Source organism: Myotis nattereri, assembly GCF_964212035.1.
Source record: "Myotis nattereri genome assembly, chromosome: 7".
In the NCBI taxonomy this organism is placed as follows: domain Eukaryota; kingdom Metazoa; phylum Chordata; class Mammalia; order Chiroptera; family Vespertilionidae; genus Myotis; species Myotis nattereri.
Window position 1 is genome coordinate 48,358,225 of NC_138082.1, and position 24,740 is coordinate 48,382,964.

The 24,740-nt window shown below is 41.1% G+C and overlaps 1 protein-coding gene across 2 annotated transcripts in view; it reads right to left on the reverse strand.

The window, feature by feature from the left end:
* CERS6 (ceramide synthase 6) overlaps positions 1-24,740 on the reverse strand; it is a 260,066-nt gene that overhangs the window by 179,166 nt on the left and 56,160 nt on the right. For both annotated transcript variants that reach the window (XM_081096278.1, XM_081096277.1), the window contains exon 2: positions 8,062-8,167. In XM_081096278.1, coding sequence (XP_080952404.1) covers positions 8,062-8,167 — 106 coding nt within the window. The remainder of the gene's footprint in view (positions 1-8,061; positions 8,168-24,740) is intronic.

Consider the following 24,740-nt stretch of genomic DNA (forward strand, 5'->3'; position numbering starts at 1 on the left):
ATTTGCAATGTGTTTAGATATTGAAAAACCCCCTTCATTAATAATTTCACCAATACTCTCACGCAAGCAGGCATGCTCATTTCCCAAAGCCTCATCAATACAGTATATTATCAGACTCAATTATTTTCCAGTCTGATGTATAAAAAGTAGCAACTCAGTATATTTTAAAATTTGATTTCCTCTTTTTCTGAGAGAAGCATCTTTTCATGTGTTTTAAAAACCATCTGTATTTCACTTTTATGAACAGTCTTTTCATATTTATTGTCCATTTTTTCTTCATTTGTAGGTATTTTTTTTATTGATTTGTAGAATTTCTTCAATTATTCTTTAATTTCTTCCATTAAACCTTTGTGTGCACCGCTGGCTGCATACTTTGTTCCAATGTGTCACTTGTGCATTATAGTTAGCTTATGGTGTGGTTTTTGCTTGTATTTTTTACTTGCAGAAGTTTGTTTTTTGAATGTATCTGAATTTATCAATTGTTTCTGTTATAGTCTCTGAATTTGGGTCATAATTAGAAAAGACTTTTCTATTCTAAATGTCCAAGAAATTCTCCCACATTGTTTTGATTCTAATATATCTATAGATTTGATTTTTACATTCAATCTTTAGCATATTTGGAATATGCATATCCTAGAATACAGTGGGAGGTGTGAATCTAACTGTCTTTCCAAATGGCCACCCAGATAGGCCAATACCATTGTTCACATTTTTCCCAGGAGAAATTGAATCTATTCTTCCATTTTTCTATTATGTTTATACAAGGATATGAAGTTAGGTTACTCAGAAATCTTTTTTTATTTTTCTATATGAACTTTAGAATTGGCTTGTCCAGTTTCAAAATATAAACAAATGGTCAAACAAGAAAACCGGTTGGTATTTTTAATGAGATTATACCAAGTTCTTAAATTAACATAGAGTGAATTGACATCTTTACACAATTTATCTTTTGTGTCCTTCAACAGTGTTTGAAATTTCCTCATGTACCTTGTAAATCCTTCTTACATTTATTAGTAGGGATGTTATCTTTTTGGGTTTCTATTATAAATAAGGAATTTTCTCAGATCTTCTGACTGCTTAATGTCTGCATGTATATATGATTACTAATTTTGTGCTAACATTTCATATTGTTTGTGGCTAATTTTCCTGGTATATGGTCATATAATAGCATATTACTAGAATGATACCTCTATAAACAAAGGACATTTTTAGTATCATTTTTTCACTAGTACCTAGAACAGGGGTGGGCAAACTTTTTGACTCGAGGGCCACAATGGGTTCTTAAACTGGACCAGACGGCCGGAACAAAAGCATGGATGGAGTGTTTGTGTGAACTAATATAAATTCAAAGTAAACAACATTACATAAAAGGGTACGGTCTTTTTTTTTTTTTAGTTTTATTCATTTCAAAAGGGCCGGATCCGGCCCGCGGGCCGTAGTTTGCCCACAGCTGACCTAGAATATAGTAGGGCCTCAATACTTCTTGAATGAATGAATAAACCTTTTCATAGCAATAGTTTTATTGGCTCCTTTCTAATTTTTATGCCTTGATGTTCTTTCTTCTTATCTACTTGCTAATTAAATATAAAACTTAGCACAATGTAAAACAGTGGTTATAAACACCCCTATCTGTTCCAGACTTTAGTGGGAATACCCTTATGTTTCTCATTAAGCAAGAGGCCAGATCTGGGCCTGTGGGCCTGATATGCAGGTGTATTAAAGGAAACCACCTCGCCCTAGTTAGATAATTTTATTTTAATCAAAATGATGTTAGGTTTCAGGATCCATGGAGATGATCATGCATTTTTTTCTCCTTAGATCAATTAATATGATATATTATTTAAATAGATTTTTAATACTGAATTCAGGGAAGGAAGGCCTTGCACTCTCTAACAGTGGTTCTCAACTTGTGGGTCGCAACCCCTGAAAATACATCCTGCATATCAGATATTTACATTACGATTCATAACAGTAGCAAAATTACAGTTATGAAGTAGCAACGAAAATAATTTTATGGTTGGGGGTCACCACAACATGAGGAACTGTACTAAAGGGTCGCGGCATTAGGAAGGTTGAGAACCACTGCATAAACCCTACTGGACAATGATGAATTAATTCTTTTAATGTGAAGTTAAGTTTATCTGCTAATTTTTATTTTGAATTTTTCATCAATATTAATAAGTACAATGGTCTCTAGTCTTATTTTTTCATAAAATCTTTGTGAGACTTTGATATTAATGTTTCATTGCTACATAAAAAGAATTTGGATGATTTTCTTAATTTTCTATGCTTTGGGATAGTTTAAAATAGCATTGGAATTTTCTGCTCTTTGAGAGAGTGTTATAATTTTCTGAGAGTATCTGAGCCTGGTTCGGACCTAAACTGGCAGTCGGGCATCCCCCAAGGGGTCCCAGATTGGAGAGGGTGCAGGCTGGGTTGAGGGACACATACCCCCGCCCCCATGCACAAATTTCATGCACCAGGCCTCTAGTTGTTAAATATGTTTGTACTTCTGTTACTTGATTTGGCTGCTTAAACTAATATGCTTTGACTCCCAGCTACTAGAGATAAGGCATTTAGTGAATTTACTGTGCCTCCCATCCATCTCTCCCTTTCCTCTCCCTATTATCATTTCTACATTGTGAGAGAAAATAATGTTTATGCCCTGTCTTGCCTGTTCGGTCATCCGAATCCTCACATTTCTTTCTTAGTTCTAAAGTTTAAATGTATTGAAAACTCACTAACATTTCTAGTTACCTATTGGTCAGCTGAAATTAACGATTATGATAACTTCTTCAAAAAGGACTTTTGGGAACAATTCCCCAAATTTTTGCATTTTTAAAATCTGTCTTGACCCTTTACACAGTAAAAACAATTTGCATTATTTATAAAATTCTTAGTTCACATTTTCCTTGAAAATACTGAAAATGCTGTTCTGTGGAATGTTGCTATAGAGAGGATTAAAGTAATGCTGATATTTTCCCCTAAATAAGTGATGTGATTTTTTTGTTTGGCTGATCAAAGAATTATTCTTAATTTTTTTTTTTTTTTGGCTTGTACGAATAGTATTGGCTTTATTTTTTAAATTTATCTTTATTTGTTGAAAGTATTACAGATGTCCCTTCCCCCCCCCCCCCGCCACTGACCCTCTCCACCCTGCAACACCACACCCCCCGCTCCAAATTATTATTTTATTTTTCAAGTCTAACAATTTTTTAATATATAAGTCTTGGTGCTAACCTTCCTGGGTTAATTTTTGTGAGATTTTCATTAACATATTAAAATAAATCTCCATTTATTTTTAGATAATTTTCTTGAATTACATCTTCCAATATTTATTTTACTTTGCTTTTTCCTTAAGGAATTTCAATTATGCAGATGCTATATCTGCTTGGTCTATGTATCTAATTATTTTTAGCTCTTTTTTGTTTTACTTAATTCAATTTTATTATTTCTATCTCCCATGTTTCTTGTTGAGTTTTCTGCAGTGTCTAGCATTTCCTGTTTTCTTTCCAATTTTGTCTTCATTTCTGGGATAGTCTTAGTACTTTTTTCCTGAACCTACCAGCTCACACTGCATCTCTTTTGTTGACCAACCATTTTTTTTTTCTTTTGATGTTGTATTTCTTTTTTGTGTCTCCCTCCAAAGTTATTGCTTTTTTAATTATTATTATTTATGGTGAAATATTTGATCACAATGTTCATTTGCCCTGTGGCCTAATTTTTCTAATAACAATATTTATTAGTAAGTGTTACTATACATTCTTTTTCTTGTTTATGATGCTGTGAGTGTTCCTTCATTATTACGCATCATTGAGGGAGTTGGATTTTCACGACTAGCTCCTGACAGTATGGGAGCAAGGAGGGTGCTTTTGCAGTTTAGCTGCCATCAAGGTAGCCAGGCTCCTGAAAAAGTGCCTTCCATGTGGTCTTCTGTGTACTTCCTCTACCTCTCTGAATTAAACTGAGTCCAGGAGGACATCTGCCAGCCTTGCTCACCAGTTCCTGTACCTTGTGTTGCAAACACTGTGGATAGAGCTTTTGTCTTACCTTCAAGAGCTGTCTTTCTTGCTGGCTTTCCTAAAATCAACCCTCACTGGGCCCTCCATCTACGCTTCATACTTTTCACTTCCTGCTACTTGGCTTCTGCTCAGCCCTAACTGTTGTTTGTTAGCTTTTATATATATTTTGAAATCTAAAGATATGTATCTCCTAGTTTGCCAAAAATAAAGTATGTGAGATTTTCCTTCTTTTTTTTGTGTATGTATATTTTTAGTGTTGTGTTTTTTATTGTACTTCATAGTGGTTTTTTCCCCCTTTTTAAATATCTTCACAGAAAGAAATAAAAATTGCTGACTTATAGAAACATTTTTATACCAGAAATACCTAGGTTAATTTTAATAATCACAATCAGTACTGAGAGGGAAAAGTGAAGTAAAAAGGAAAGAATGTGGATAAGTATAATAGGCAAATGAGAGAGAATAAATTATAGGAAGTTTGCCTATCTATATATATAAAACCCTAATATGCAAATAGACTGAACAGCGGAACCGAACCAAACAACTGGTTGCTATGATGTGCACTGACCATAGCAGGCGTTGGCAGTAGGTGGCAGAGCGCGGAACATGGAGGGCATTGGCCACAGCAGGCTGGTGGAGTAGGTGAGCTGGGGCGCCAGACCAAGGTGGAGTGCCGGTTGCTGTCATTGGGGTGAGCCCCTGATGGTTACTGAAAATTCTTTGCTCCCTCGCGCCTCGGTCTTGCCTGGCACTCGTACCCGCTGCTGGCACCCAGCGCCAACCCCGACCGCTTGGTGCCGTCAGCGGGTGTGAGTGGCGGTTGCCAGCCCTGATTGCCCTTGAGGGCTTCTCCACCTTCCCCTGCTTCTGAGGGGCGATCAGGGCAGCAGCCACCACTTGCACCCACTGACGGCAAAGAACAATTGGGGCCGGCACCAGCAGCAGGTGTGAGCGGGGATGGCGCCGTCAGCATGTGGGAGCCGTGGCAGTGGGAGCGGGGCTGCCGGCAGACAGGGCACCAGGGGTCACAGCAGGAAGGGCTGGGCGGGGGCTCAGAGGATGGGCTGAGACCCGCCCCTGTGCCCACCGCAGCCTCACGGCCCACAGTTCCTTTCAAGGTGCACGAATTCATGCACTGGGCCCCTAGTATATTTTAAAACAGCATAACATACCCAAAGTGTGTTGTAATATAATTTCTCTGGATCATTAAACCTGGTTTCATATTGGACATATATATTCTTCCCTCAATGGAATTGATTTGATTAGAAAAGTGAGGCTGCTGGAATACAGAAGGAGAATCCCCAAAAGATATATTTATATATACACACACTTTGAATAATTATATATTCCAACTAGAGGCCCGGTGCACGAAAATTAGTGCACTCAGGGGGGTCCCTCAGCCTGGCATGCACCCTCTCGCAGTCTGGGACCCCGAGGGGGATGTCCACCTGCCAGCTTATGCCCGCTCCCCAGGGTATCAGGCCTAAGCTAGCAGTCAGACATCGCTCTGGCAGCCCAGGAGCCCTTGGGGGATGTCCAACTGGTGGCTTAGCACTGCTGCAGAGGCAGGAGAGGCTCCCGCCACCGCCGCTGCAGTCGTAGCCATCAGCCCAGCTTGTGGCTGAGCGGAGCTCCCCCTGTGGGAGCACACTGACCACCAGGGGGCAGCTCCTGAGTGGAGTGTCTGTCCCCTAGTGGTCAGTGGGTGTCATAGCAACCAGTCATTCCCAGTAGTTCTGCCATTAGGGTCAATTTGCATATTACCCTTTTATTATATAGGAGGATGGGTTTAATCTGAAAAGAAAGAAACATCAATTGAGCTATCAGCTGTTAAAGTGTGTATACATTTTTCGAGACACCTTGTATATAGTATACTAGAAGCCTGGTGCACGAAATTTGTGCCCTCGGGCGGAGGGGTCCCTCAGCCGGAATTGTGAGAGGGTGCAGGTCAGGCCAAGGGAGCCCACTGGTGCATGATTGGGGCCAAGGAGGGGCACAGGAGGTTGGCCAGCCAGGGAGGAACCGCGGGAGGGCTCCAGGGCGTGTCCAGCCCATCTTGCTCTGTCCCAATCAGCTGGACCCCAGCAGCAAGCTAACCTACCAGTCAGAGCGTCTGCCCTCTGGTGGTCAGTGCACATCACAGCTAACGGTTGAGCGGCCTTAACATATCATTAGCATATTATGCTTTGATTGGTTGAATGACCAACCGGACAACCAGACACTTAGCATATTAGGCTTTTATTATATAGGATATCTTTGACCTGGAACCATGTTGTCAAGGGCAGAATGTTGGATGATCACTCAAACACATATACATATTCCAACTCTCCACGTCCCGCTACTTCTATTCTGCTCAACCTATTCCTTCCTCACATCACAAATAACACAGGAGAACTACAAAGAATTCAAGGAAAAACAGTTACAACTTTTGCTGCATTTATATTTAAAACATGAGGCTTCTGCTTTAATCATGGAAAAACTTCCAAAAGAATCACCTTAGAAACTAAGAGAATATGATCATTAAAAGTAGCTACAAACAAATATTCTCCAGAGCAGTGAACCTGGCGGCAAACTCCTTTTGTTACCTTTACAGAGGAAATTTTCCCAGTAAACATAAACAACATAAGGCAAGGGAATAAAATGCCCACGGCAGGATTTCTAAAGGGGGGCATGCATTTAGGAAGAAAAGTCACTTTATTATGCATTTAGAGCAGTTCACAAGGAAAATAAAAATATCTTGTAATCACATTAAGAAGTGAACTTGATACCTTCCTGCATAACTGCATTTTTAGGAGCAAAAAGGTATTTCACTGCAGTAAACTGATATGGTAAGTGAAAATGCAAGTGTTTTCTTAATATTTTCTTCCTTTAAAAACTGCATGATATGTGCCCTTTCAGGGTAAAACCTGGCAAGCTAAGACTACCAAACAACTTTTCCTAAAATTCCATTCATTCTTCTCTTTTTCCTAGCAGAGATGCAAAAACAACACCTGGTACATCTTCTACTTTTCCAGGGAAAATACCATTTTTAAAAGGACAGAGGGAAAAACCCTAGAGACTCTTGGCAGGAACAAAGACCATAAAATAAATAAAAATGTTTGAGTATTTGAATTAACAGTATTGAGACAAGAAACAAATGATACAAATAGTCACCCACACAGTTACCAAAAAAGGAATAAAAATTTGCTTAACACTGTCAAATCACATCTTAAAAGCCTGAGTAAATCTCCCAGGAAAATGAATGAGGGAACCATGTATTACACAAACACACAAATTAACCATTTTATGCAAACACACAATACTTCTCACAGAATGATATACTTCTGGCTTTTTCTATTTTTTGTCCATGTAAGAGTAAGATAAGAGAGATATGTAAGAGTAAGAACAAAATATTTTGATGCTGTGATTTGCTTAATTTCTCATGGCTTTAGATGGAGAGTTTTGCACTTCTTTCTCCTCCTTCTTTGCTCTTAGGGAGACAGCAGCTGGGGGAGGGGGGGGCAATCTTTCCTATCTCTTCTCCTTCTTGCTCTCCTCTTCCCGCTCCTACTTTGGACTTGAACTCTCAACAGAATGACTGTCTCTTCTATTTCTCCACAGTGAATCTATAACTTATAACCCATGTTCTCCCTTCATCCATGTCACAACTCTTCTGGCCTCCACTTACTGCTTGCCTACATACCACGACTGCTAGAACATATGAACGATGCTATAAGCAACCGTGACACATACTGTTTCATGTCACGTGAGATTGAAAGAGACACAGAGTTAGCCTAACCACTATCTAATCGACACTGTTCTTCCCAGACAAGCTTCTGAAGTCGACTTGAGAGTAAACAAACAGGTCTCAAACATGCCCACATTTACTTGGCGTCTACCCATTTCGGCCTCGTCACAGTGCCTGTGTGCCTTCTAAGAGCACCCCTTCCAGCATGAGGGCAGGCAACAGTCCGTTCTCAAACCCAGGAGAGAAGGGATTGGCTGATTTCAGCCTGAGAATTGCAGTCGCGACAATTCATATCCCAGGAAGGGAGAGCCATACCTTTGTGATTGCAGTGAAGACCTTCTCCAGAATGGCATTGGGCTGGGCAACTTGGGGTCCACTGGCCTGAATGTTGAGGGCTATCGCACACGGTTTGGCTACAAACCTAAAAAAAAAAAAAAAAGGCATAAGCCATTCTTTCTATAGCTGGCCTTAATGTCACGAGTTACACATTACTCCATTTGTCCCAAATAGCATTTTGTGAGTGGATATTGCCAACACTAATGTTGGTAACTACAAAACAGATTTAACTGTTTTTCTCTTCTTTTGTCCCCCCAGCAGTAACAGTAAAAAAAAGAGAGAGAAAAAAGAAATCCTTTAATTATTTTTTGTACTTTATTATATTTTAAAATTTATTTTTACTGTTGAAAGTGTTACAAATGTTCCCTTTTCCCCCACCAATGATCCCCTTCGCCCCGCTCCCACTGCCTCCCTAGGCCTTTGCCATACTATTGTCTGTGTCCATGGGTTACACATATAAGTTCTTTGGTTAATATCTTCCCTACCCCCACCTTTCCCTCTGAGATTTGCCAGTCTGTTCCATGCTTCCATGTCTCTGGATCTATTTTTTGGTCAGTTTATTTTGTTCATTAGATTCCACATATAAGTGAGATCACAAGGTACTTGTCTTTCTCTGACTGGTTTATTTTGTTTAGCATAATAGTCTCCAGGTCCCTCTATGCTGTCTCAAAGGGGAAGAGAGCCTTCTTTTTTATAGCTGCATAGTAGTCTATTGTGTAAATGTACCATAACACATTTAAACCTCTTAATCCTTAAGTTCTAATGAGACTAAACAGATAGAAAGATGGTCAAATGACAAACATAAGTGTATAAGTAAAATATATAAAGAAAACAAACCATGATTTTGGAATGACATAATTTATAGCATTCTTACTAAAACCTGACTAGCAAAATTCATATTTTCACTATGAGAAAGTGCTTTATCGAGCATCTGATTACACATGTAGAGAGTGTGCTTTTGATTGTCCCAGTCATAAAATTGTCTGGTTTTGTTTCTATAATCAAAGTGTTCTCTATTCAGCCTCGATTCCTTATGGCTTCTTAAAATTTTTCGCATTTTGGTTATTTGCTTCTTTCTCACAAGGAGTGATGCAGATGTCAAACAGCATGATATTCCAGACAAGTTGAAAAGTCTGAATGATTGCAAGCCTCAGCTGCACTGTTTTTATCCTAAGCAAATGCCTACGTCAGGAATGGGAAGAAGTGCTTCAGTTCTGGCCATGCTTGATGTGTGAGTGAAGTATTGAAGGAGTGCAGGCAGAGGGCACAGGGCCCCAAAGATATGGTGAATAGTGTCTAAAACATTTTTAAAAAGAAAAAGCACATACAACATTAAGAGTTGTTTGGTATTGAATATGCAAGAAATAAGGCTCTGTTAATGCTCCTGTTCAGTGTGGCATTTAACATTTTCTACTAATCTTACCTAATAATAGACAAACATGTAAATTGACCGTACCTTCGCTACGCTAACCAGCCAATCAGGAGAGTATGCAAATTAACCCAACAAATATGGCGGTTAATTTGCATATGTAGGTTCCAAGTGGCGGAGTGAAGCTGGGCGGCCCCGGGGCCGGAGCAGTGAAGCCGGACAGTTCCGGGGCTGGAGCAGTGAAGCCAGATGGTCCCAGGGCCGGAGTAGTGAAGCCGGACGGCCCCGGGGCTGGCAGAGCAAAGCCTAACAGCTCCGGGGCCAGCTCTGGCCGGAGCCTGGCCAGAGAGAAGGTCTGGGTCCTGGGTGCCAGAGGCAAACCAGTGCCAGCAGCCAAGGGAAGGGAAGGCCTATTTCATGAATCTCTTCGTGCAACAGGCCTCTAGTCTACATATATATAATAGAGAAATATGCTAATTAACCAGGACGCCATAACAGGTAGACTGGACAGAAGGAGGTTGCACATGCATTGTCGGGGGCAGGGCACCAGGGGCCTCTGCTTGCCTGCACTGGGGGAGGGCCTGATCAGCAGCGGCCACAGCTGCTTCAAGGGCTGGAGAGGGAGGCAGGGCTGGATTGGCTGCGGCCACGTGCTGCTGCAGGGCCTGGAGAGTGAGGCAGGGCTGGACTGGAGGGTGGGCGGTGCTGCATGATTTCAAATCACGCTCTGGGCTCCTAGTATAAAATAATATCCTATATAATAAAAGCCTAATATGCTAAGTGTCCAGTTGTCCAGTCTTCCGTTCAACCAATCAAAGTGTAATATGCTAATAATATGCTAAGGCCCCTCAACTGCTTGCTATGATGTGCACTGACACGAGGGGGCAGTTGACCAGTTGCTATGACATGCACTGATCACCAAGGGGCAGACAGTTGACTGGTTGACCAGTCGCTATGATGTGCACTGACCACCAGGAAGCAGACACTCCAACCAGTAGGTTAGCTTGTTGTTGGGGTCCTGCCAATCGGAACTGAGCGAGATGGGCTGGACACACCCTGGAGCCCTCCTGCGGTCCCTCCCCAGCTGGCCAACCTCCCGTGTTCCTCCCCAGCCCCGATCGTGCACCGGTGGGGTCCCTTGGCCTGGCCTGTGCCCTCTCGCAATCTGGGATCCCTCGGGGGATGTCAGAGAGCCGGTTTTGGCCCGATGGCAGAATGACCAGTCGCTATGACATGCACTGACCACCAGGGGGCAGATGCTCAATGCAGGAGCTGCCCCCTGGTGGTCAGTGTGCTCCCACAGGGGGAGAACCGCTCAGCCAGAAGCTGAGCTCATGGTTGGCAATTGCAGTGGCGGTGACGGGAGCCTCTCCTGCCTCCAGGGCAGTAGGACATCCCTTAAGGGATCCCAGACTGGGAGAGGGCGCATGCCAGGCTGAGGGACCCCCTGCCTCTCAAGTGCATGAATTTTGTGCACTGGGCCTCTAGTAATAATATAATATGAAAGTATCACCTAGACTCATTTAATGTTGGCAAGTGGTAAATGTACAAAATAGATCATGAGTAAATCCTAGATGAAGCATCTTTTTAACAATGGTTGATGAGATTATAGAACAGTAAACAAAGAAATTTAAGTCAAGAAATTCACTCAACAGAATCTCTTCAAAAGCAACTTCCTCACCTTTGCTATCCTCTTCCAGCAACTTAAAAAGCATTCAAAAAGGTTCTTTCAGTATCTATTACACAATACCATGTTATACACATCTCTCCTATCATTTCTAAGCTTCAAACTACTTTTTAAAAGCTTTTCTCTAAATTTTGAGAACGAATGCAGTAGCATCTTGAAGGCAGCACATTCCTTGATCACCAAACATTACATTTTGATAATCAAAGTTACTGAATAAATATCATGCTCAGTAAACAGATTTTTTAAGCAGTATCCAAAAGCTAAGTGGGAATCATCTCTGCTACTATCCAGCTGTGGAGCCCTCGCTGCAGAAATTAATCTCTCTGTGCCTTATAATCCTCACATGTAAAAAATTATGATAATTACTATGTATATAAATTGCACGTGTATACAAACACATGTTTAAACATAATGTTAAACATGTAACATATGTTGAAACATAATGTCAGGCAGTGTCTTGTCTAAAATCACTGCCGGTAGCCATGTGTGTGTTTTCATATCATAGCATTTACATAGCAGGGCTTTTCTGGGCCTCATTACCCACTCAGCTTCAGCTCAGCTATGCCAAGCCATGTGCATCCAACAAGTTCTAAAAGTACCAAGCAAAAAGAGAAGAGAACAGGAACCAAGGCAGGCAACTAAAAATGACAAGGGGATCATGGAGAGTAACCACTTGTCTCAGTTTGCCCTCACAGTCTGCTTGTCCTTGCATCGTTAATAACGGCACCACCTTTACTGGCAAAAGCATCCCTGTTTGATATATTGCCACAATAATTTTTTTAAGTGTCTTCATGTGGACAATAAATGGTAGTGATGACCATCATCATGCTATCAGGGTCCTTGCTCATCTATACCTGGCCTTTCAGGACCCAAAACTCCCCGCTCCCCTATCCATCCCCCTGGCTCTCTAGGGTACGCTGCCCACCCTTAGCACCGGATAGTTGGTATGAACATGTGTAGACCTCACCCGTGTGTGTGGCCTCCATGAAGGCATGAGGGCCTCCGTGAAAGTCCACATTTCCAGAGCCTAGGACACAAACTCATTTAATCCTCCCCTGGCCAGATGAGGCAGGATGATCATCACCCCCACTTTGCAGAGAGGGTTGGAGAGATCCTCTTCCTCAGGAAAAGGGGGGCAGAGGACGGCATATTTCTTTCTCGGGAAGGTCAATGTTATTACCAACTCCCTGGCTTGATTTACTAGCCAGGCTAAGTCCCTAAGTCTGAGGATTACCGGGGAGGGGTATGGTAAGAGAAATGAAAGACAAATTTAACAGGATCAATTTAAAGATTGAAGCACTTTACAGTTTAAATGGCTCATGGTAGGGATGTACAATACATCAAAACACATGAATTCTTTGAAGGAAGTTACTATGTTATAGAATATTTTTATGTACATGCGGAGTAAACTGTGGGCACCCAATAAATATTTGATGGATGAGTGAATGACCAAATCAAGTAATTCAATGGTAGGTACCCTTACTATCTTTTCTGCAGAGGCTGTGCATTTTAATTCGCTAGTCATTTGGGACTAGAAGCCATTTCTAAAATTCCGATTGACTCTCTGAAGTCAAGGCTGCCTTGCGACAAGCACTTGTGTTATACCAACACCTCACCAGGCATTTTCTTTTCAACTTACCTAGGACAGACAGTCAAACACTTAATTTACAAGATTTAAAAAACTTTATAAGGTAGGCAGAAAACATTAATTTCAAATCCCATATGAGAGGAAAGCATGGATATAATTTTTATCTTCCTAATAGTACCCAGATTATAGGAAAAGACAGAAATTTTACTTGTGTTTATTCTCCAAACAATTTGTGAATCACTACTAGCACTTTCCTTTTCAAAAAGCATATCAGATACCAAAAAAAACAAACAAAACCCAAGACACAACTACCTATTGTCATGGTCCATTAGAGAAAAGCTGGATATTTTCCCCCCAATGCTGGCTCGGACAGAAGTAAGTTCAGAAGAGCTGTCTTTCACAAAGGCTGTCTTAAAAGACAGAGAGTGAGAAATTCGATGGTGGGGTAGAGTACCTACAAATACAATAGTTGAAAGAAAATATGTATTTTCAAGCTTTGAACATTACCTCTACCTGGAAATGCTCACTCAATTACTTTTTTATCAAAGGCAGCAATACCATCTTCAAAAGATCAAACATCTATAAAGTACTTTCATGTAGGATAACATACTATTTAAAAGTAAATACACTAAGGATGCAAGCTTTGAGGAATACTAGTCTCAATTTAAAGGCAAAGAAAGCACCTAAAACATTCCTACTTTTAAGTTCTATTGAACAGCATGGATTTCTATTTTTAACCATGAATTGGGCATCTCCACACAGTGTTAAGGTAAGCTCTGGGCTGTGGGGTGGCTATAAGTTTACAGAAAACAGGAAGTGATTCTTGCACTCAAACACATTTACAATATGGGAAAGGAGATTAATAAGAAAATTAATGTTCACAGGGTATCTGTCAGTTCTAATGACTTAATATTATGTAATAATATTCAGTGGGGAGCTTGGTCAGAGATTTTTGGCCCTTTCTGACTCTAGCATGTCTTACATTTCTCAAAAATAATTGGAAGACTGTGGTATGGACACGTGAACATTAAAGAAAGAAGGAACAGAGAGAAGTGATTGATTCAGTTCATTGCCTGACTACCAGCACTTCCATAGACGCCAACATTCATCAGTGATAGGGGCCATGGCCAGGGTCACAGTAAATATTAAAATTTTTAGACTTACAAGAAAAGTATAGATTGGATTTTGAAAGCTAATATGTGGGTGCATGTTTAGATACACATGTGTACATGTGCCTGAGTGAGTAGGCATGTGTGCATGGCTGTGTGTTCTACAGTCTTATCTAAGATTAAACTGTTTCAAGAAAGCAAATAGTGGAAAGAAACCCAGATGGAGATAGCAAGCCTGATACTTGTTAGTAGTTACTATTGTCAAGTGCTTTGCAGAACAAACTTTTTTTAAAGCCCAACAATTCTTTGAAGTAAATAAAAGTCCCATTTTACAGAAATATAAACTAAATTTCAAAAAAGTTAAGGGATCTGCTCAAGGCCTTAAAACTTAGAGTAAATAACTTATACAGGATGTAGACCCAGTCAATCCTAACACAACCTATTCATAAAAACTATAATTTCCCCTTTCCCTAAAATAACAAAAGATAAGTTGATGAAAGAAGTATTGTTAAAATATGTGCGATATGGTCATACACTTTCACTGAGTATTCCTACTTTTATGAATTTATTTAAGGAAACTTGTCAAAGAAAAAAAGCCATAAATGTAAAGATTGTCATGCACCGATATTTCTAATAGGGAAAAATGGTAGCTAGCTTAATGGTTCACTAACAAATGACTCACTGAGCACCTGTGATACCTCAGCCCTGCTCTAAGTGTTGGGATGCAGCAGTGACAAAATGCCTGCGATTATGGAGCTCACACTTTAGCAGGAAGAAGATAAAAAATAAAGTGGTGTTATGCTGGAAGCTAGAGGGTATTTTGCTAAGCGAAATAAATCAGACAGAGAAGGACAAACACCACATAATGTCACTTACATGTGGCATCTAAACAACAAAATAAATGAGCAAGCAGAACATAAACAGACTCAGAGATGCAGAGAACAAACTGATGGCTGCCAGAAGGGAGGGGAATGGGGGTCTTGGTGAAAAATGTCAAGGGATCACGAAATACCAATCAGCAGTTACAAAATAGTCATGGATATAAAGTACAGAACAAGGAATATAGTCCATAATATTGTAATAACTGTGTGTGGTGCCAGATGGACACTAGGATTATCGGGGGATCACTTCGTAAGTTACAAAAATGTCTAATCATTATGCTGTGCACCTGAAACTAATATAAAATAATATTGAGTGACAGCTGTAATTGAGAAAAAAATTTAACAAAAAATAAAATAAAATAAAGTGGTGTATGTTTTTCCAGATAATGAAAAATACTATAGAGAAAAATTAAGCCTGCTAAGAAGGATGGGGTTGCAGTTTTTAATATTTAACTGACTGGTCAAGGAAGGACACTGAGAAAGGGAGAAGACTCCTGAAGGAGGTAAGAAAATAAACTAGAAAGAAAATTGGGGAAAGAACATTCTGGAAAAAACAGCAGCCAAGGGTGAAGGCCCTGAGGAAGGGAGTATGACTGAGATGTTGATGGTACATCCAGAAGGCCAATGATAAATTCCAATGCTGACAAGAGTAAGGAGAAACAGCTACTGTGGTAAATTGTTTCTGGGTCCCTAAACAGAGATAATCAGTGTTTGAAATGCAATTTACCAGTATTTAGCAAAGTGTTAAAATGCTTAAGCTCTTGTAGGCGTTACTAGTTTTATATCCTACTAGAAACCGAGTGCACAAAAATTTGTGCACTCGGGGGTAGAGGGTCCCTCAGCCCGGCCTGTGCCCTCTCGCAGTCTGGGGCCCCTCGGGGGTGACCACTTGCTGGCTTAGGCCTGCTCCCCGGGGGATTGGGCCTAAGATGGCAATCAGACATCCCTCTGGCAGCCCGGCAGCCATCGGGGGATGTCCACTTGCCAGCGGGGAGCAGACCTAACTAAGCTGCAGTCAGACATCCTTAGCACTGCTGAGGAGGCAGGAGAGGCTCCCACCACCACTGCTGGACTGGCAGCCATCAGCCTGGCTGTGGCTGAGCAGAGCTCCCCCCTGTGAGAGCGCACTGACCACCAGAGGGCAGCTCCTGCATTGAGCATCTGCCCCCTGGTGGTCAGTGTGTGTCATAGTGACCAGTCATTCCCAGTCTTTCTGCTTAGGGTCAGTTTGCATATTACCCTTTTACTATATAGGATAGAGGCCTGGTGCACGGTGGGGGCCGGCTGGTTTGCCCTGAAGGGTGTCCCGGATCAGGGTTGGGGTCCTGCTTGGGTGCCTGGCCAGCCTAGATGACGGGCTGATGGCTGTTTGCAGCTGATCACACCCCCTTCAGGGTGGTGGTCCCCACTGGGGTGCCTGGCCAGTCTGGGTGAGGGGCTGAGGGCCGTTTTCAGGCTGGCAGGTGACTGAAGCTCCCAGTCTCTTTTTTTCTTTCTTTTTTTTTTTTATTCTGGAATTTATTTACCTTCTATGGCTGTCACTGGAGCTGAGAGCCAGCTCCAGCTCTGATGCCGTGGCTGGCTGAAAGCAGGTATCTGGGTTTGTTTAGTTTCTATAGAAACTCTGTTGCCATCACTGGCGCTCTAAGCTCTGAGGCCCCGGCTGGCTGAAACCAGGTATCTGGGGTTTGTTTAGCTTCTATAATTGCAACATTTTTGCTTTCGGAGCTCAGAGCTGGGCCGCGGCAGGAGGGAACCTTGGCTTCCTCCATCACTGGAGCAAGCAAGCCTCATGTTCACTTCAGCTGCGTGGCTGCAGGCCGCCATCTTTGTTGGCAGTTAATTTGCATATCCTGCTGATTAGCCAATGGGAAGCATAGCAGAGGTATGGTCAATTACCATGTTTGCCTATTATTAGATAGGATTAGAAATATACCCTACAGATATACTGGGACATTTAAAAAAAATAAAGTTTACTTGTTTTGCCTGAGATAACAAACAAAAAAAGAAAGGGAACAAATGTTTGTCAGAAGAATACATGTGAACTATGGTACTCCATACAATGGAATTCCATAAGGTTGTTAAAATTAGGTAAATTTGTTGTGCTTCAAGACACAACAATAAATATAAAATGCAAGATACAGAACAAGAGTAATATGCCATTTGTGTAGTTAGAAACACTTTTATTGGGAAGAGTAGCAAAAAATTGTTAATGGTGATAACCTTTGGGGGTTAAGTAAATATATTAATTTACATTTTATACCTTTCTGTGCTATTTTAAGTATGTATATTTGTATGCTTTATATTTATTTAAAGGTAAACATTTAAATACTTTCATTGCATATTTAATGACATGGAAAAATGCTCAGAAGCAAGAGGTAAAGCAATCTTTATATGATGATCACTTATACGTGCATTTCTGACATATGAGGAATAGAATAAAGAAATAAAATGGAGTCACTCTAGTCAAGCTGCTAAATTACTAAAATTAAGTAGGTTGAGATGTGAGGAAACAATTCTATTCTTGTTTTAACTAGTCTGGGAACTTGAACTTTTGATCTTTCAAGTCCTACCTCAGTGCCTGGATGTACATGAAAGCCTCTGTGCCTGAAGGACTAAGGAGAGAAAGTTCATGTACCCAGACCACCTGCCATCCAGTTTGCAGACCACGAGTCTTTCAGGGGATCACCATCTCAGACCAATCCAGCGACGAAGAATGTGAAACTGATTCTTCTCAGGAATGAACATTTTGCTATGAGGACTCAGCTTTTCTGTCTTCTTTGGAATACTCTGGGTATTTCTTAGCTGTGTTTCTGGTTTGCAAACACTAAGAACCTTGAATAAGTCTTTATCATTTATTTCTAACCAAAGCCTCCTGATTTCATTTATACACAGCTGACACATAAAAGCTAAGCATAAATACTAAAAGGCTAACCATGCCTATTGCCAGGTAATAGGGCTGTGGCTTACTTTAACATTCTTTTTTATGCTTTTCTGTATTTTTCAACATCTTAAAATGAGCCTGCAAACTCTTAATACCAAAAGTAAATATCTTTAGAAATAGAGATGAACAGGATGATCTCTATGCCAGGTAAAATTCAAAACCTCAAAAGTCACAAAAACCAAACACGAAAAGCTCCAAGACACCTGCATGTCATCTAATTCCATGGAGCAATTCCAGCAAAAGATCTCACTGTGACTGAGACAAGGGAGAGATTAGTAAAGGCAACAAAAACAAGATGCCATTTTAGTGCCATGTCAAGTAAAGAAAAGGATGAAGTTCAAGTCAATGGGAGCACCAACAGGTATGAAACAATGATGAAACTTCATCAAGAAAAATGTAACCAACATTAAATAGATAGCTTGAGAATTTTAAAATGCTTCTGCCTGTGCCTGGAGAGATGCCACACAACTTCTCTATTTCCTTATCTGTAAAATGAAAATCATAATTACACTCTGTCTTATGTTGGAAAATGTTTCTCAATCATTGGCCTCTTGAGACCCATTGAAAAGGAGTAAAAACAGGGGAAGATGGTATGCAGTCTGGTGTGCAGGCAGAAGAGAATACTCTTCCTAGGACAAAATATGAAAGTTTTCCAGGTAGAATCACATAGTAGAGAGAAAAACTCCTTTAGTGAATCTGCTCTGAGCTGGCAGTGTTGGAAAGCTACTGAATATTTCTGAACTCTAGTTACTACAACAGAGACAGTAAAACCTACCTTGTAAATGTTGTGTGAGCAGTGACAGAATGAATATAAACCTCACACCATGGTGCTCAACATCTGGAAAGTATTCCATAAGTACTGGCTACTCTTAAATTTTTATAACAAGAAGCATACATTTTATACATTAGGAGGACTTCTAGTCTGTGCTGGTCATAAACTCATAGAGGGAAGTGTGTTACGTGACAGGCAGTGAAACAGGGATGAGCAGAACAAGGACGATGGGCCAGGTACAGAAGGTCACTGGGTGGAAAGTCCCTAGGACCTTGCCCCCAGGGTAACCTTTCCTCCCCTAGCATATCACTGGCCATGCGGGCTAGACCCCCTGACCTTTCATGTCACTGGTCTGGAGATTCAGACCCTCCCCTCACCTTTCCTCCCCTAGTCCTTGGGTTAGACTCCCTTACAGGGGGACAAACAAGGGGACAGGAGAATAGCCTTTAAGCATTAAGCCCCCAGGACAATGAGGTTCTGACACATCAAATACATCTAGGCCTTAAGTATGTTTCAGCTCCAGGCCCAGAAAAGCAGCAAAACCAGACAAGCGATGACATGGCTGACATTAGGACCAGCTGCATTGACTAATGACTCCTTTGCCCAGTTGCCAACTAATTAGTAGAGAGCACAACCCTGAAAGGACACACCTGGAAAGCTAATGAATATTCGATTGGGATCCTCCCCTGAGACCTTCAGATAAAAACCTTCAAGAGGAGGACCCAGTGTGGCTCTCCTTATGGAGCACACTCTCGCTTTCCCCGACCCCTTTCTTCCTTACCTCTCTCTCTCCCCCCTCTTTCCCTCTTCTTCTCCTTCTCCCAAGCTCCAATGGCCCTTCTTTTGCCTCTGTAACTTGTTCCCTGAGCTGGCTTACGTACTTTACAGTTCACTTCTACCTCTGTGACTTTCTAAAGAAACTTTCTCAGAGTTTGAATCTAGGCTCTGAATTTTTTCTTAGCCAGAACTCAAGTACTGAGTTACTGAACCAAGGTTGGGTCTGACTCCACTGATCTAACAACTCAGTGCTGTTTCTCCACCAACACCTATGGGAAGAACATAAGATTGGCAAAAACGAATCAAAGAGCCAGAAACTCAGGAGCTTATTATGCCACTTGGGCCAGGCTCCTTCCTCCAAACCAGATTATTCTTTAGAGAGATCATTCAAAAATTTCCTCTGGGCATGAAACCTCCATGTACATTTCTTTGCAATTTCTTGTGAATCTATAATTATTTCAAAAAAGTAAAAAAACAAACACACACACACACACACACACACACACACACACCACATCTTCCTCTGGAATCTTATTTTAGTTTTTTATCACACTTGAATCAAAATGTTCTTCCTGCATTATCCTTTCTTGCTGAAATGTAAACCCATTTCCTCTTTCCTCGGCCCTCTGGAGAGATGGTCCACTCGGTAACCTCCTCAAATATTTGAAAGCACTGATTATGTCATCCTGCACTCTTCTCTCTTCAAGAGTAAACAGCCTAGATCCTATAACCCTTTCTGCATCACCTTTTTCTGTTCTAACTAAATTTTTACTTTTTAGTATTTTAAGGAGCATTTTCTGAATCTAACTTTATTCTTTAAGGAAATGGAAGCGATCCTTAGACAATGGCTGCTTTGGTTAATAAACAATAATTGGCAGAAACTTTGTTGTGGTTTGTTTGTTGTTAAAAATTCACAAGCAGCTCTCAATAACTACAGCTACACCATAAATAGCTGGTAAAGAGGCCTGTCCGTCTAGCCTACTTCAACCTTATCGGAGGGCCAGATCAGAGACTGGAAGCCACCAATGCCATAACCAGGGAGCTAAGATCATAGGAAAGCACAGGCAGATCTGAGAAAGTCAACACTGTCTCCTTGCTATGCATTTCCAGGATTCTGGGGGGAAAAAATAAACAAACCCCAGACTTGCGATATTTCACCATGGCTTTATTACAACTATTTGAGAAACAGAATCTAGTTGTTAAAGACAAAGCTCATGAAATTCTAAAAAAGTGTGTCTTTATTCTAACAATGAAAAATGTGCCCCCCTGCATGTTGCATAAAATAAGATATAAAGGGCATTAAAGATATTTTTAAGAAGAGAAATTACTGCATGCGGTCAGGAAAGTCTTTAAGACAGTACCACTAGGAGTAAACAGACTTTTTTCATTGCATTATGATGATAAAAGTGAGGTCTGGGAGATTTCAAGCCCTCCTGTAGCCCATTAATCGTTTAATTCCATCACATTTGCCAGCTGCCTTACAATTCACAAGCGCTTTCACACTTCATCTCAGTCAATCTTCAAAAAGTCCCCAAGGGATAAGCAAACAGACTTTATTATCACTGTTTTACAAAAGAGGAAAATAGTTCATTCAATGTTTCAGTGACTTGAACTAAAAAACGAAGGGATTCAGGTACATATTCATAACCCTGTTATTCTACTCCAAGAACTGCACTCTGCCAATAGTTCTGACTGTCTGCACGCGCTCATGGACCTGTGGACATCTCAGTACCAGGAGTATCGTCCACTGGTGCCTCAAAACCACAAACAACGCGTGATGACTTTACGGAATTTCAAGACAGCAATTCATAAAGGAGAGACTCATAAAGTTTTCATTTAAGCTTATGATCTGCCAAGATACTAAAAATTCCCCCCAGAAAAATTTGACAGCCTAGCACCAATTTTAACGCCAAACAAGACAGAATGAAACAGAATGAAGGAAGCGCCCTTCACACACTGACAGGAAAGAGCGTAATTAGGAAAGCTGACTCTCGGCATCAGCAGAACCAGTTTCTCGACTATAAAATGTAAAAGTTGGAGGAAGGCATATGCGATGCACTGAGCACAATGCCGGGACAGAGCAGGACCTCAGGGACTGGCCTCCATCACCCTTCACAGTCCCACCCCATTATCACTGAAACATTCCTCAGGTCTCAGCATAGACAAACTGCTTCACATAGAGGTTGTGTCTAATGAGAACATTATGATATTTATTTGACCACCATCACAGTTTAATTTAAGGCCTTATACTTTTTACAAGTACTCACTCTCTTAACTTCATTTGACTTAATAATGAGTATTAACTAACACGTAGAAAGGGAGGAAACAGGGGCCCAGAGAGAATATCATCTCCAAACCTAGAGGCAGAGCGGATCCCGAATACATAGCTTCTCTCAGCTGGTTGCTGTTTCCTATTCTTCTCTCATATGTGACAAGCTATCCCAGGATTGACTTGTGTGGTGAAAATATGAACCTAACAAATTTGCAAAGGAATTCGTTTGCAAGTCCTTCAAGTTCATGTACAACTTCTGCCCAACGAACTCCCTGTGTGAGTCTTGGGCAGCATGTGTTTTGGGCGCTGTGCTTTCACGGCAGCATGGCTGCGACGTTTTCTCTAAGACAGCGTGGATCCACAAGCACCTCGCCAGGAAAACGCACCAGGAATCATTTTTAACACAGGGAATTCAACAGAAGGACCTGGTTAAACTGGTATAGGAGTACTGAAAGACACAAAGGCAACCCTGAGATGTCACAGAGGAAGTCCTAGGTAGGGGTGAGAGAGCAGAGAGTAGAAGTTGGGGAGGGACCCCCAAAGAGCTGGACCCAGACCCGCAAGGAGGAGAGGCCAGGCTGGGGACAGTCAGAAACCAGAATCAACTGCTGAAAACAAACCATCTCTCCTGCTGAAGATCTGCCGTTAGAGGTGACCCTTTCAGGAAAGGAGGTACACACGAAGAGTGTGTCTGGTCTTCCTCCTCCAGCCTCCCTCCTCCAGCCATGCAGTCCCCCTGTAGGACCCCATATTGGCAGACACCATAGGGAAAGTGCTGGCACAGGAGCAATGTGGTTTTTAGGACCTGGGTCCCAATGCCACAAACAAAATTAGAAGGGGGCGTTTGTAGCTGAGCGCTGATGGCTCAATGATCGGCACAATACTCCTCCCATTCTCTAATTTTCACTCTGGGGATGATTCTTCCAACTGGGAGTCTATCTTCATTTGGCTGCTGTAGTACAGCTGATAGTTTGTTGGTGGCTGCTGGATAAGAAGCTAAAGAGAGCCTGGCCTGCGTGGCTCAGTGGTTGAGCATCAACCTATGAACCAAGAGGTCATGGCTCGATTCCCAGTCAGGGCATATGCCTGGGTTGTGGGCTCCATCCCCAGTAGGGGGCATGTGAGATATTACCTTCATTGCTTCACCACCCTGAGTCAGTTTTCCTGTGATGCAATTATACCACTGGGACCACATGGCTTTTGAGAATCGAATGAAACACTGATGTAAAGTCTCTGGCAATAGGCAGGCAAATGCTGCTTTCCTTCCCTTTGTACAAGAAAAACAACAGATCAAAGGTTAAAGAACTATTAATAATCAGCTTCTCTCTCTTGAGATCTTCATCTTGCACTTCCAGTTGGTCTAAGAACTGCTCTTGATTCTATGAGAATATCCCCTAATGACAGAAAACCTAACCTAAAAAGTGATACAACCTCACGAGATTAGAATCAAAGCTCAAATAAGAGGTATAGAGACAACTCCGAAGGCAGCAAAGAAAAAAAACACAGTTTAGTCATAGGGAGTAAATAGGAGAAAACAGAATAAAATATGCACTTGGCTCTTGATAGGAAACATGCATTTTTTAATGCAACTTTGCATTATCCAAGCAATAGATATAGAAAGAACCATTTTATTTTTAAAAAGATTAGTAATCTCTTGATTTACTGTACTCTTTCCATGGCCACAACCCCCAGTGGTATCACTGGAAAGCACAGTGTGTGGACATAATGGGATTAAACCCTCAAAATTCTTCAATGGAGCATTTATGAGAAATAACCAAATCTGCAAGTAAACATCCGAACTCAATTAAATAAAAGAACATATAGGTCATTTCCATTCAATGTTCTGTAGTGGATTCAGTGAGGCATTTACCAGATGGGCAAAAGCTTTATAGAATGAGTTAAATGAGGTCTTCTTTAAAGGCCCGCAGAGAAGGGTAAGAAAAATGTTAGTAATTATGGAGTGGTCATTGTAAGATAAAGGTTTTTACCATGAAAAAGAATTTTTAAGCAAAAGTCAGCATTTTCTTTGTCACCTCTGGGGATTTACAAAATAAAATGATTTTTCAGGAGCTCAGCATTGCAACCTCTGGTCTAACTCCCCACTGGATGCTTACATTTCCTCAGGCCTTCCCACCCCTGAGGGGTTCATTAGCCCTGTTACTCACGCCGGGGACCAGGAGGGACCAGGAGCATCGGTGTCATCTGAGAGATGTCAAACATGCAGCCTCTCAGTCCTGAACCAACAGAATCATTTTTGTGCTTTAACAAAAATTCCCAAATGAGTCCTATGCACAAATGATTTCTAGTTTAATAAGCATGTTTTAGCTCAGTGCTTCTGAAATCGACCAGCAGCATCAGCAGCATCTGAGAAGTTGTTAGAAATGCAATTTCTCCAGCCCCATGCCAACATTACTAAATCAACAGTTCTAGGGGTGGGACATAGCAGTCTGAGTTTGAACAAGCCCTCCAGGCAATGCTGACTCCCCTAAAGCTCAGGAACCAGGGCCTTAGCCTAGACTTGAACAGCCTGGTCTCAAAGGAATGAACAAGGAATTCTCTTACACCCACAGCAGCCTACCGCACCTATGGGCAGCGCTTTCAGAAAATTATGTCTTAGAAAGAAGCCCAAGTGCTTCCCCATAACTCTACCAACTGGGCCTTCCCTACCAAGAGGAATAAAGATAACAAATCACAACCGTTCGTCCACATGACAGTCCTATGCCATTCAAAACAGCTAAGAAGTTCTGAATCCTCTTTTCTACAGATAATGTCTACATAGATAAAGACACAGACAGATACAGCGTAGATGTAGTTTAGATACATAATATACATATAATAATACAGTAAAATATGTTAGTATTCTATGAAAACATATATTAATTCTATAGGTTGTGATAAAGGCAATGGAACTATATTCAATTTATTTCACAGAGAAATGCAGAAAATATATATTATATATTATATACATGTTACACATACATAAAATCTCATTAAATCAGAAAAGAGTAAAATCATAAAATCATCATCTTTCTCATTCTAGAATCAAATGTCAACAATAAGGAGCTACATTAACACTAAGTTTTTGGCAGCCCCTTCATTCACTGGGCTTACTGTCAAGCGAATCCCTTGAGTATTAAAAAATAGTATTATTTTTAATATTTTTCTTACATAGACTGATGTATTTTCCTTCTGCTAATACGTCTTTGAAAGGCCACTTGGATCTCTCAGTTCCTTCTCTACCTGAGTCTCCAGTCTTGCC